General features: G+C 35.2%; 1 protein-coding gene across 2 annotated transcripts in view; it reads left to right on the forward strand.

Annotated features, from left to right (window-relative positions):
• The first annotated feature begins 784 nt into the window (after positions 1–784).
• The window catches only part of LOC127091725 (uncharacterized), a 32,906-nt gene continuing 20,748 nt past the window's right edge, over positions 785–12,942 (forward strand). For both annotated transcript variants that reach the window (XM_051030408.1, XM_051030409.1), the window contains exons 1-9: positions 785–1,420; positions 1,689–1,750; positions 1,913–2,050; positions 2,212–2,523; positions 4,273–4,359; positions 11,192–11,293; positions 11,382–11,447; positions 12,336–12,443; positions 12,528–12,589. In XM_051030408.1, the coding sequence (XP_050886365.1) occupies positions 922–1,420; positions 1,689–1,750; positions 1,913–2,050; positions 2,212–2,523; positions 4,273–4,359; positions 11,192–11,293; positions 11,382–11,447; positions 12,336–12,443; positions 12,528–12,589 (1,436 nt within the window). In that variant the 5' untranslated portion in view covers positions 785–921. The remainder of the gene's footprint in view (positions 1,421–1,688; positions 1,751–1,912; positions 2,051–2,211; positions 2,524–4,272; positions 4,360–11,191; positions 11,294–11,381; positions 11,448–12,335; positions 12,444–12,527; positions 12,590–12,942) is intronic.

A 12,942-nucleotide genomic window follows, 5' to 3' on the forward strand; every position in this document is an offset into this window, starting at 1 on the left:
CAAAGGTATTCCCTACATAAGTTTTTAAGAAGCATGTACAAAATATTGAAATGCATCACCTTCAAAATCTTTGAAGAAGAAATATATGTGTTTGGTTGAAAGGGAGCATAAAGTTCTACTCCCTTTCTTTTATTAAGGTTTTTATCCCAAGGAACTTTTTCTAATAAATTTTTTAACAAAACAACATATGTTTCCATAAGATTTTTCTCAACAAGACTTAAATAGAGCACAATCACATATTTCAAAGGGGGTGTGTTAAAAGAAATTAGAAAATCCTAATTATTCTAGAGTTATATGAAACACAAGTCTTATTATTATTTAAAAATATTTATCTAAAATGTCAATTTAAAATAATAATATGAATCATTTATCATAATGTTAATTTAGAATAATAATATTTTATCTACAATGTCAAATTATAATAGTAATATAAAATATAAATTACATCTATGTAATAATTATAATTCTATTAATATAAATACATCATGATTCATGTAAAGATTCACATTTTTTTCTTTAAAAAATCTAAAATATATCATCATACTTTATTCTTTCTTTATTTTATTAATTTAATATATTATAAAATAATAATTTATATCATCATATTAACTCATAAATATCATAAAAATTATATTTAAATATTCAATTTTATTCACAAATATGATTATTTTTCATTTTCTCTCTTCTTCTTAGTAGTATTATTTTGCATTTTACTATTACTATTTTATTTATTTATATTATTTCTATTATAACAATAAAAATTATTGACCATGACCACGAGTGTCCCTTTATTTGTTTCCCGCCAAAAATTGCCAGTTTTTTCCCTCCTTCTTACCAGCCTCGTCTCAGTTCCCTTTCTGCCCGCATCGAACATTTTTGAAGCTAACCATCTCACTCACCGCCATCAATCAATCCTCTACAATGGACGACATGGACATGATGGACATGGAAGAACTCGAATTGCTCGAATCAAGCTATCGTATCTACGAACAAGAAGACGATAACCACTACCTCTACAACCCTCCCGAAGATGAACCCGAACTCCAACCCGAACAATCACCACCAGACCTCGCTTCTCCTTCCGAACCCCAATCCAACAGCCACAAGCGTTCTCGCTCGGATCCGAATTCCGATTTGGATTCGGATTCTGCCGATGTTGAAAAGAGAGAGAAAGTTAGGGTTAGAGCTGAAGATCCTCCCGCGGACGAGGATTGGCTTCGGTACTCTCCTCCTCCTTCTCCAGTTAGAGCTGAAGAAGTGAGATTATCCAAGGAAAAGACATTGTCGCGATTTGCATCGGAGATTGATGGTGAAGTTATGCCGGTGACTGCACCTAATGGAGACAGGGTTTATACTAAGCTAGATAGGTACTATGGTGAAGATCGAGCTACGAAGCTGAATAGCGGAGAGTTTTCTTCTGGTACTAATTCATTTTCTGAGTTAATTAGCTGTGTTCAATTTTTTCATAACTTTACTAGTTACAATCTCATTTAGCTTACTAGAAAGTAAGATTTGTATTGTTGTTTTTTAAGTTCATTTTGATTTGATGAGTTACTTTATTTTAAGTTCATTTTGATTTGTATTGTTATTGTATTGCCAATCTCTATGAATAGATTGAAAGAAAAGGATATTACATATTTCAGATTGGTATGCTGTGGATAATTGGATTTTTTTGTATTTGCTTGTAGATCTTGCTTTAGAACCGATCAGTGTTCTGTTTGAAAGGTTGGAGGAAGAGACTTTTGCTAAGGTTTGGACTTAAGATTCTCTGCTGTGAACTTCAAGTGGCTTAAAGTTGATCAATAATTTGTTATGTTTTTTGGCTGCAGTTGTAGGATGCTTGAAAAATGTTTAGAGTTGGTTATATAATATGTGTTTTGATGTTCTTTTTATGGTTTTTATGATGCTGTAGACCTTGGAAGCTAGTTCTGAAAGCCAAAGTGTTGTAGATGTTCCTGAAACGCTAACGCTCCATGAAAAACTTTGGGTAGATAAATATGCTCCAAAATCGTTCACTGATCTTCTTAGTGACGAACAGACAAATCGCGAGGTACATATTTATTGCAGCATTTAACTAGGGGAACTGTTTTGTCAAAATGAAGCTGTAGAATCTGTTTATTTAAGCTACTATAATTGAAGATACATTCTTTGGTTATCACGGGTGACTTGGCTGTTGTTCCCATAGCTGATTAGAATTTTTGTCTAAGACAGGTACTATTATGGTTAAAACAATGGGATTCTACTGTCTTTGGATCTGAAATTCGAAGTACATCAGAGGATGTTTTGTCTGCTTTGAAACGGCATTCTTCTATTTCCCATAGTCAGAAACCTCTGGGTTCAGGTTTTCCAAGGACAAAGGGAGGACACGTATGGAGTAATAATAGGTATACAAATTCTAGAAGTATGGAAGGGAGTAATAATAGGTATACAAATTCTAGAAGTATGGAAGGGAGTGATAATTCAATGAGTAGTCAGGATACACACAATACTATGACACGGCATATCGGCGCACCAGAGCAGAAGGTACTTTTAAATTCTTGTTTTTTCCTCTTGAGAGTTTTCGGGATTAATAAGCATTGTATTTTCTGATTGTATTTAGACCAGTATTAATTTTCTTACACTTACTTTCACCTCACCTCTTTCACACTACCCATCTTTCCTGCCATATATCCCTTCATCACATCTCCCTCTCTTCCTTAGGTGGACTAAAAAATTATTTATCCCCTCCTGACACAGCTTCATCACATCTCTTGCTTTCCCTCTCTCTCAATCTCCTTTCTATATCTCTTTATTCCTTACTCCTCTTACATCCCATAGGGGGTGCAAAATGATATGTTGTTCTTACATATCCATTATTGTACTTGTCATTTTGGGGAAGCAAATATGAAATAGTGAAATATTGGTATTGTGTCTGTTTTAGATTTCTTTTGTAATATGTCAGGTATAACATACACTAGGATTAACTATGTATTTTATTCTGAAAATATGACTTTTTTTGTTGTAATTAGTCCCTTTTTAAAATTTCTACTTTTTATACATTTTAGTAATTATGCACTTGCAGTGTACTTTTTAATAGTTACTAAACATGAGGAAATATAAGTACATTAATTTTATCAAAAATAAGGGTTGAAAATAAATAGAATCTTAACAGCAACTTAAATAACAAGAATGGTATATTTATAGAGACTAGAAATATACCTATCCCTTAACAAACATTATACTCCAGCTGGTGTCAGCAATGGTGTTATAGTATGCGTAAATTAGAATTTGGTATTATCTGATCGAGTTATGTTTAGTGTATAAATTACTGCACATCACTTTTACTCTACTTGGCCAGCCTTATGCATACTCACAGATACTGATGCACACACTGGTCTGGTGAATAACAATAAAAGTATTAGTTAATCTTTTATGTTTTGGTCCATTTTCCGTTACAAACATTCATAGGGGCTCAATTTGGATACGAATGCACGATAGCAGTTTATCAACTACTAAGCAAATATAACTTAATGTTTTTCTCTGAATGTAAATGTTTTGGTTGAAATATGAAACTGTTGCCGATATTTTATATGTTTGAAACTTAGCTCTTCAGCATCTAACCCGAGTATTTTTTTTTTAAGCTGTGATCATTTACTTCTTTGAGAGAAATACTTATATTCTCTCCAATTACATTCTAACACGTGGAATATTAATAATTGGCACATACTGCATCTTTTATCCTTTGCTCTCTAGAACTAGAATATTCATTGGTGTACCAGCACACCAGCTGCAAGTTGACCAACTTCCTATCTCTAATGTTTTTGGCGGGCTGTACAAACAATTCTGTTAGTTTTTGAGCTTTTGGGACTTCCCAATTCTTTGCCATTATCATTAATATTGAAGCACTTTCAGTATAGGACATACTAGAACTATAAAGTTTCTGCCATGACAGCATGGTCTATAAATTTTCATTATGCAATACAGGTCTATTTTAGGCATTGCATGAGGCTGATTCAATAACTAAAACCTGTTACCTCACATAATGTGTTAGCAATTGCAACCATTATGCCTAACCTAGGCTCCCCTTATTTGAAACAGTTTTTAAAACACAAACATGTTAGTAATAATGTTATCCCTCTAGTCCTTTTAATCATGCAGTTGCACAGTGGTTATGGTTTTGTGAGCACATGGCTTGAGATGCGTTTATTTGTCTTGTTTAAATGTTTTCTCAATCCCGTTGTTAGATGTTGAGAGGGGAATTGCATTAGTAATTGGGTTTTATGATGATTACAGATTCTTCTGCTATGTGGACCACCAGGTCTTGGAAAAACAACGCTTGCACATGTAGCTGCTAGGCATTGTGGATATCACGTGGTGGAGGTATTTTTCTATATGCTACTTTTCATGTATAATTACCTGTCTTCAAGCTGTAGACTCTTTTATATGCTGGGTTTTCTATGCATAGTTTCACTTACTATAATTTATGTATTAATTTGATGAAGGGATTCATTTGTATGTATCCTTGTTAGTGCATATGGCCGAGTCTAACTGAATTTTAAATGTTATTGACACCTTCAATATAGTGTAGTGCCTGTTCAGAAAGTAACAGTAACACACAGAAGCTAAAGGAACTAACACTACTTCTTGAAAGCCATAGACTCTAGTAGAACACAAAGCACACCAATAGATAGGAAAACACACAATATTGCACATAATATAATACTCCAATAGTTTCCACGATTATTTTTCCTTCTGATTAGCCATTATTAGGCTCCTTGTGGAAAAAAGGAGTTGTGTATTTTGAAAGAATGAGAATATAGAATTGGCTTCAGAAGCAAGACATGCAGATGCGTAAGAGTATAAAAAAATACATGTCATGAAATGGAGAGGGGAGAGAAATAAGGAAGGAAGAAGTAACCAAAAGGACAACTGGCAACAAGGAAATGGAGGAGGGAGGTGATGAATTGTTAAAGGAGGGAGAGAGAGAGGGGGGGAATATATAAAAAGAGGTGATCAGATGAAAGGGGTTGAACTGAGGATCGAGGGAATTTCTTGTCTTAGGTGGGGATGGTCTCATCACTAAGAGTATAATTTTATTTTCATCATTTTGCTATCTCTTGCCATTGTATTTATTTACTATTTCATTCATCAAATTGAAAAGGACTCTGCCTTTGAATCTTTTTTTACATATTTATTTATCAAGATCAACAGTTGATATTAAATTCTCTTCATAATTCTGTTGAGTCCTATCAGCTATCTTTGTTGTCACTTTCTCCTTCAAGAATTCTCTCTGCTATCTCTAGTATGGTTTTGTTTCAACTACAATATGACTGGCTCTTTTCTAGTGTTATCATAGCATTGTGGGCGAGAAAGCTTGAAGGTCTTTTTTATGTCATCCTTCAACACTAATGAATCATAATAGTTGTGGTTTCATCAACTTAGGATCATTCTAGTGATGGTTCTTTTATCCACAATAAGTTATACTAGTGATGGCCTATGTTGACGATGACTCACACTAGCCTTGTCTTTGTCCCAGGTGCAATATTTCTTGTCTCTGGTCTTGCATGTTCTTGTTGTTTTGTCTCTAGTCCCAGCCATTTTCTATTTTGACTGTGTTGAATTTTTAGTTTATTTCTTTTAGTCACTCCCTCAGTTCCTAATCTTTGGTCTTTTAAGATTTTTACTTTTGTCCCTTTGTGACCCTTACAAAAACCAAAATACAATTAATCATGTTTTTCCTTTTGACCCTTGCATAAACTAAAAACATGAATTAAATGAATTTTACTTTTACTAAATGAATTATTGCTAAATGGTCTTAACTTATCTAAATTTATTATTTCTTGACAGAGATAATTTTTCTTATTATTGATTAGAGCAGCCTGTGCTCTTAAATAGAATACAATATATTTAGGAAAGGAAATTCCTAATAAATACTTATCATTTCCCTCAATCAATTCTATAAGTAAGGACCAATAATTTCTATAAATACATACACAGCTAATCAAATCCTATTTATGGGATTTTAATCCTATTTAACTATAGAATATATCACTAATTAACACATGTACAGCTCGTTCTGACACTCCCCCTCAAGTTGGAGAGTGGATGTTACTCATTCCCAACTTGCCGATAATAGATTGCAATGTAGAACCACTTAATCCTTTTGTAAGAACATCTGCCAGCTGATTTCCAGTTGATACAAATGGTATACATATTGTCCCACTATCCAATTTTTCCTTGATGAAATGTCTGTCTACTTCGACATGCTTCGTTCTATCATGTTGCACTGGATTATGTGCAATGTTTATTGCTGACTTGTTGTCACAATATAGTTTCATGGGTCCATTCCATTCAATCTTTAGGTCTTGTAGAATTATTTTCAGCCATAGGAGTTCACAAATACCTAAAGCCATAGCCCGAAATTCTGCTTCTGCACTTGACCTCGCAACAACGTTTTGTTTTTTGCTCCTCCAAGTCACCAAGTTTCCTCCAAGAAAAGTACAATATCCGGATGTGGATCTTCTGTCATCTACTGATCCAGCATAATCAGCATCTGTATAGGCTTCCAAAGTAATTCCTTGACCCTTTGTAAATAGAATTCCTTTTCCAGGAGTGCCCTTCAAGTATTGCAAAATTCGGTAAACAGCTCTAAGATGATTTTCTTTGGGATTATGCATGAATTGACTCACCACTCCCACTGCATAAGCTATGTCTGGCCTAGTGTGAGATAAATAGATTAACTTTCCAACCAACTTTTGATAGGATTCTCTGTCCACAGTTGCATCTTCAACAAATTCACTAAGTCTGTGATTTTGTTCAATTGGAGTTTCTACTGGTTTGCATCCCAATTTACCAGTTTCAGATAATAAATCCAGCACATACTTCTGTTGAGAGATGAAAATACCGTGACGAGAGTGTGCCACTTCAAGGCCCAAAAAATATTTTAATCTGCCCAACTCTTTTACTTCAAACTCTTTTAGCAAACACACTTTTAGGCTATCCATTTCTGCTTGATGATTTCCTGTTACAATTATATCATCCACATAAACAATTAGTGCAGTAACTCCCCCTAAGGCTGAATGCTTAGTAAACAAAGTGTGATCTCCCTGACTTTGTTTATATCCCATATCTTTCATCACAGTGGTAAACCTGCCAAACCAGGCCCTAGGGGACTGTTTCAGTCCATAAAGGGCCTTCCTTAGCTTACAAACTTTGTCTTTCTCAAAGTTAAACCCAGGTGGGACCTCCATGTAAATTTCCTCTTCAAGGTTGCCATGTAGGAAAGCATTCTTGACATCGAATTGCTGCAAATTCCATCCATAGTTAGCTGCTAGAGATAACAAAATTCTGACAGTGCTCATTTTTGCGACAGGAGAGAAAGTCTCATGATAGTCAATCCCATATGTTTGTGTGTACCCCTTAGCTACTAGTCTTGCTTTATACCTTTCTAGTGTTCCATCGGACTTGTATTTAAGGGTGAATACCCATTTACAGCCAACAAGTTTTTTGTCATTAGGAAGCTCTACTAACTTCCAAGTTCCATTTTTCTCAAGTGCATCCATTTCAACTTTCATAGCTTCTCTCCACTCTTTGCTATCTAGTGCTTCGGTAACATTTTTTGGGATAGCGGTAGTGTTTAAATGAGCAAGAAAACTTCTATGATTGTTGGACAAATTATCATAGGATATAAAGTGAGACATTGGATACCTTGGCCTTTTTGTACATGCTCTAACATCCTTCCTTATTGCAATTGGAAGATCTCTAGCATCCATGGATATATTCTGCTCCTCTAAATCAGTCCCAACAACTTCAGTTTCAGGGGGCACAATTTGCTCCTCTAAAACAGTCTCATTGATTACAGTTTCAAGAATTGGGTCAGATTCTGGGACTTGCACAGGTTGGATAATAGGTGCTGCCCTTCTTGTGTAAACTTGTAGTGGACGAGTAGCATTAGAAGTCTGTAATGAAGTGGTTATAGGACTTGACTCGGGAGTCTTGGGCATAAAAGAAAGGTCTTTGAACAAATCATCCTTATCTTCGATGCATTCCTTCTCCCCCTGAAGATAAGGTTTGGAAAAAAAGGATTCGGTTTCGACAAAAGTGACATCAATAGACACAAAATTCTTTTTTGTTGTAGGTTGATAACACTTGTAACCTTTTTGGGTAGGCGAGTAACCAAGAAATATGCATTTAATAGCTCGGGGATCAAGTTTTCCTCGATGTGGAGAATGAACATGGACAAATGACACACACCCAAAGATCCTAGGAACTAGGTGGTTTGAAGTTTTGAAATTTGGGTAGAATTTGGAGAGGAGCTGAATGGGGCTGTTATTCTGAAGAGTTTGAGAGGGTAAGCGATTAATCAAGTAGGCTGCAGTAAGAGCAGCCTCCCCCCAATATTGTTTTGGAACATTTGTGTGGAATAAAGATGCTCGGGTAACATTGAGAATATGCCCAATTTTTCTTTCAGCCATCCCATTTTGTTGTGGGGTGTGGACACATGATGATTCATGAATAATACCATGTTCAGTGAAAAAGGAAGACAATGTTTGATTAAAATAATCTTTGGCATTGTCAGAACGAAACCGTTTAATGGTAGTCTCAAATTGGGTTTTTATCATTTGGAAAAACAATTTAAATATTTGAGTGACTTCACTTTTTTGTTTTAAGAGATACATCCATGACACTCTAGTACAATCATCAATAAAAATGATAAACCAACGGGCCCCCGATATATTTGGGATATTGGATGGCCCCCAAACATCACTATGGATTAAGGAAAAAGGAGTAGACATTCTTTTATTATTATTAGGAAAGCTGACACGTTTGTGTTTAGCAAGTTCACAATCATCACAGTGAAAATTTTCTAAGTTTATACCTTGAAACAAGGTGGGAAACATATTTTTGAGAGTGCTAAATGAAGGATGACCCAACCGGAAGTGACGCAACCAGATTTCTTTATTGAGGGAAGGAATAGATTCTGACAACAAAGACAGTGGAAGTTGACTCTTAATGCTACTTGTCTCACGCGCTTCCATAAGAAGGTAGAGCCCATTGTCCTCTCTAGCAAGTCCAATCATCTTCCCCGTTTCCTGATCCTGAAATTTGCAAAGTGTAGGAGTGAATGTTACCAAGCATTGTAAATCTGTTGTAAGTTTGTGAATAGATAACAGTTTGGCAGATAATTTGGGCACATGCAAGACATCTCTCAACATTAAATTTTGACTTAGTGGAATATCTCCCTTTCCTGCAACAGTAATAAAAGTGCCATTTGCAGTGACAATCTTTTTATTACTTGGACACGGTGTGTAAGAGATAAACTCTGTAGAGGAATGGGTCATGTGATTCGTAGCCCCAGAATCAACAATCCATGTCCCTTTTCCTGTAGATTGTAAAACACTAAGAGCATAGGGATGAGAACTACCTGATAATGCCATGGAAGAACTACCTGTGTTTGTGGGTTTGACTAAAGAGTCTAGTAGTTCCCTTAGTCTTGTAATTTCTTCTGAATTGAAATCAGCAGTAGGTTTGGAATGACTTTCCTTGACAACACTTGATTGGACCAAGTGGACATGTGCTGGTCCTCCTCGTTGAATGCCTTTGGTGTTCCAATTTCGGTTCTGATTTGGCGGTTTTCCATGAAGTTTCCAGCATCTGTCTTCGGTGTGCCTTGGCTTCTTGCAGAAGGTACACCATAGAGAATCCTTGTTATCCCCTCTTTCAATCTCCATTTTGGGAGCTCCTCCGGTTTGCCCGTTCTTCCATTGGTCAATGTTCTTCTCTCGACTTTGTGCTACTAAGGCTGAACTTTCAGTTGATTGAGGCTCCATCATCACTCCTCTTCGTGATTCTTCTGTTCGAAAGGCAGCCATGGTTTCATTTAGTGAGGGTAACTCTTTTCCGAGTACTTGAATCCTTATTGGATCAAACTCATTGTTCAGACCGGTTAAGAACTTATAGATTCTATCCTTCTCCTTATAATTTTTTAGTAAAGTAGCATCTGCAGTGCATTTTGCTTCAAAATGTTCATAGTGATCCAGCTCCAACCATAGATTTTGTAGAGTTTGGGCATACTCACTAATGGACTGATCTCCTTGCTTGGTAGTTGCAATCTTCATCTTAATTTCGTAAATTTGTGCAGCATCACCAACCTTGGAATAGTTTTCTTTACAGCTGTCCCACACCTCTTTGGCAGTCTTCATGAATATGCATGCGTCACTAATCTCAGGCACCATGGAATTCCATAGCCATGATATTACAACAGCATCTTCTTCATCCCATGCAGCAAATTTCCCGTCTGTAGCTTCTGGAGTATCCTTTCCAGTAAGATGATTCAATTTGCCCTTCCCCTTTAAAAAGGTTTGGACAAAATGAGACCATTTGAGGTAGTTTTTACCATTGAGACGAAGGCTAGGTTGAACATTTTTTAGCTCAACAGAGCCGGTGTTTGGGGCAGGGGTATTAACTGGTTCAGACATTCTGAATTTTGTTGGGAAAAACGGCAAGATAGACCGTAAAATAAAATCGGCAATGCAGGCCGCACAGCGGAAACAATGACAATGCAGGCCACAATTTTTAACAGGCTCCTATGGATTTTGGAGCTCTGATGCCATGACAGAGATAATTTTTCTTATTATTGATTAGAGCAGCCTGTGCTCTTAAATAGAATACAATATATTTAGGAAAGGAAATTCCTAATAAATACTTATCATTTCCCTCAATCAATTCTATAAGTAAGGACCAATAATTTCTATAAATACATACACAGCTAATCAAATCCTATTTATGGGATTTTAATCCTATTTAACTATAGAATATATCACTAATTAACACATGTACGGCTCGTTCTGACATTTCTTAATACTCATGCCCAAGTTTAAAGGACCAAAGATTAAGGACGGAAAGAATACTTAAATTTAACATGTTTAAGCCAAGTCAGTTTTATTTATAGAAATGCTTGAGTAGTTAAGAAATATATCATAATTTCATTGTTGTATATTACAATCTTTTAAATTATTTTAGGAAATTTCTTGGAGTGGTGTTCAGAATTGCCATTTTAATGATTTGTCTCTTAAAAGTACTTTATCTTTTATTTTGCATTAAACAAATATCAATTTGAGATTGGTCATTTGCTTATTCTCTTTTTCTCTTATTCTTTAAGTAAATCCCTATAGTTTCAATGCATATCAATCATGAGTTTGCAATTTTGCAGGTTAATGCTAGTGATGATCGTTCTTCATCAACAATTGAAGCAAAAATCCTTGACGTGGTTCAGATGAACTCTGTCTTGTCTGATTCAAAGCCAAAGTGTCTGGTATTTTTATTATCATTATATTCATTCTGTATCTTACTATCAATGCCTGGGGTGAAAATAGTTGTCTTTTACCTTTTTTTTTTCTCAGGTGGTGGATGAAATTGATGGAGCCCTTGGTGACGGAAAGGGTGCTGTGGAGGCTCTTTTAAAGATGGTTAGTTATAAATGCTATATTGGTCTCTTTTTAAGTGAGTTGTCTAACCGGGCTTTCTTAGTCATAGTAGTTTGAAGGTTCTTTTAACACTGTCTAAGGTCTATGTCTCATGAAACAAGTTTCAATATTTTTTTTTGTAGTTTCACTAAATAATTATCTGCTTGTTCACTGTTAACTATTTCTACATTCATCATTGCAAATAAAATGCAAAATCACTATTAGAGTGAAAGAAAGGAAGAAGAGAAAAGTAGATCTAAATTCTGTTATTGTATTGATTCTGTTTGTTATATATTTCTGTTACAGTGAATAGGATATATATAAGTATCCTAACCTGTGCCACTACTAGACTAACCTACACCACACACACTAACTAACTACACGTTAGTTATGATGACATGGCACTCTAGAATATACACTAATAATCACAAGTTATCTTACCATGCACATTATATAGGTTTGATATGATTTGTATGTAGTTCTCTGGTTCAATTTTTGTTTTTTGTAGTTCAGATTTTCTGCACTTAACTTCCCTGTTGCCACAACAATTATAAGGGATAGTTGATGCACTTTAAGAGGCTGAAGCTTGATTTTTAAGCTCCAATAACAGGATATCTGAAATATTTGAATACTTTTAATCATACATGCGTTTTCCTTTGTTTTGAAAGCAATGATATGGCTTTTCTAATGGGTCACATGCCATTAGTCTCAAAGCACCATACAGTTTTCTAACCAAAAAATATATTATAGTTATACCGACCAAAAACTGGGAAATTGGGGTTAAGGCTTCATTTCTTGAAGGAAATATCAGCGTTGCTTACATGGAAAAGAACTGCTATGCTTGTTTGTCATTGGGAATTGATAAAACTCATTTCTATCTAAATCATGCAGATTTCTGCTGAAAGGAAGCCCGGTGCAGGGAAGCAGAGTTTGGATAAGGAACAAACAGAAAAGAAATCATCAAAGAAGGGGCGGAAAATTGCATCCCTGTCAAGACCTGTGAGTTTCAGATTTTCATATTGTCATACATCATTCACTAGACTATTCATTTGCAATGATGATCTTGGTTCTGAAATAATGTAGGTGATTTGCATATGTAATGACTTGTACGCACCTGCCTTAAGATCATTACGTCAAGTGGCCAAGTAAGTTACTAATCTGGATAATCAATGTATGACAATGACATTAATCTAGTTCCTGAAAATTCTATATATTTGGCATGCTTATTTTCCATTGTGAAAATTTTGCTTGACCAGTACCTTAGAAGATTGTTTATTAAGTTTCCCCCATTTCACCCAACAATATCAACCAGATCTATCCCCAATTTGGGAAAGTGTTGAAGGAAAACTTTTTTATTTTTCTACAGCTCTTGATGTCAAATCTCTTATACGTTCTACTTCTTCCATAGTCCATAACCTTTATATATACTCTATTTAGATGAAAAATTTAATAGTTACACCAAACATGTTTTTATAGACTCAAGGCAATAAATACAAAA

This window comes from Lathyrus oleraceus, chromosome 6 (assembly GCF_024323335.1).
Source record: "Lathyrus oleraceus cultivar Zhongwan6 chromosome 6, CAAS_Psat_ZW6_1.0, whole genome shotgun sequence".
In the NCBI taxonomy this organism is placed as follows: Eukaryota; Viridiplantae; Streptophyta; class Magnoliopsida; order Fabales; family Fabaceae; genus Lathyrus; species Lathyrus oleraceus.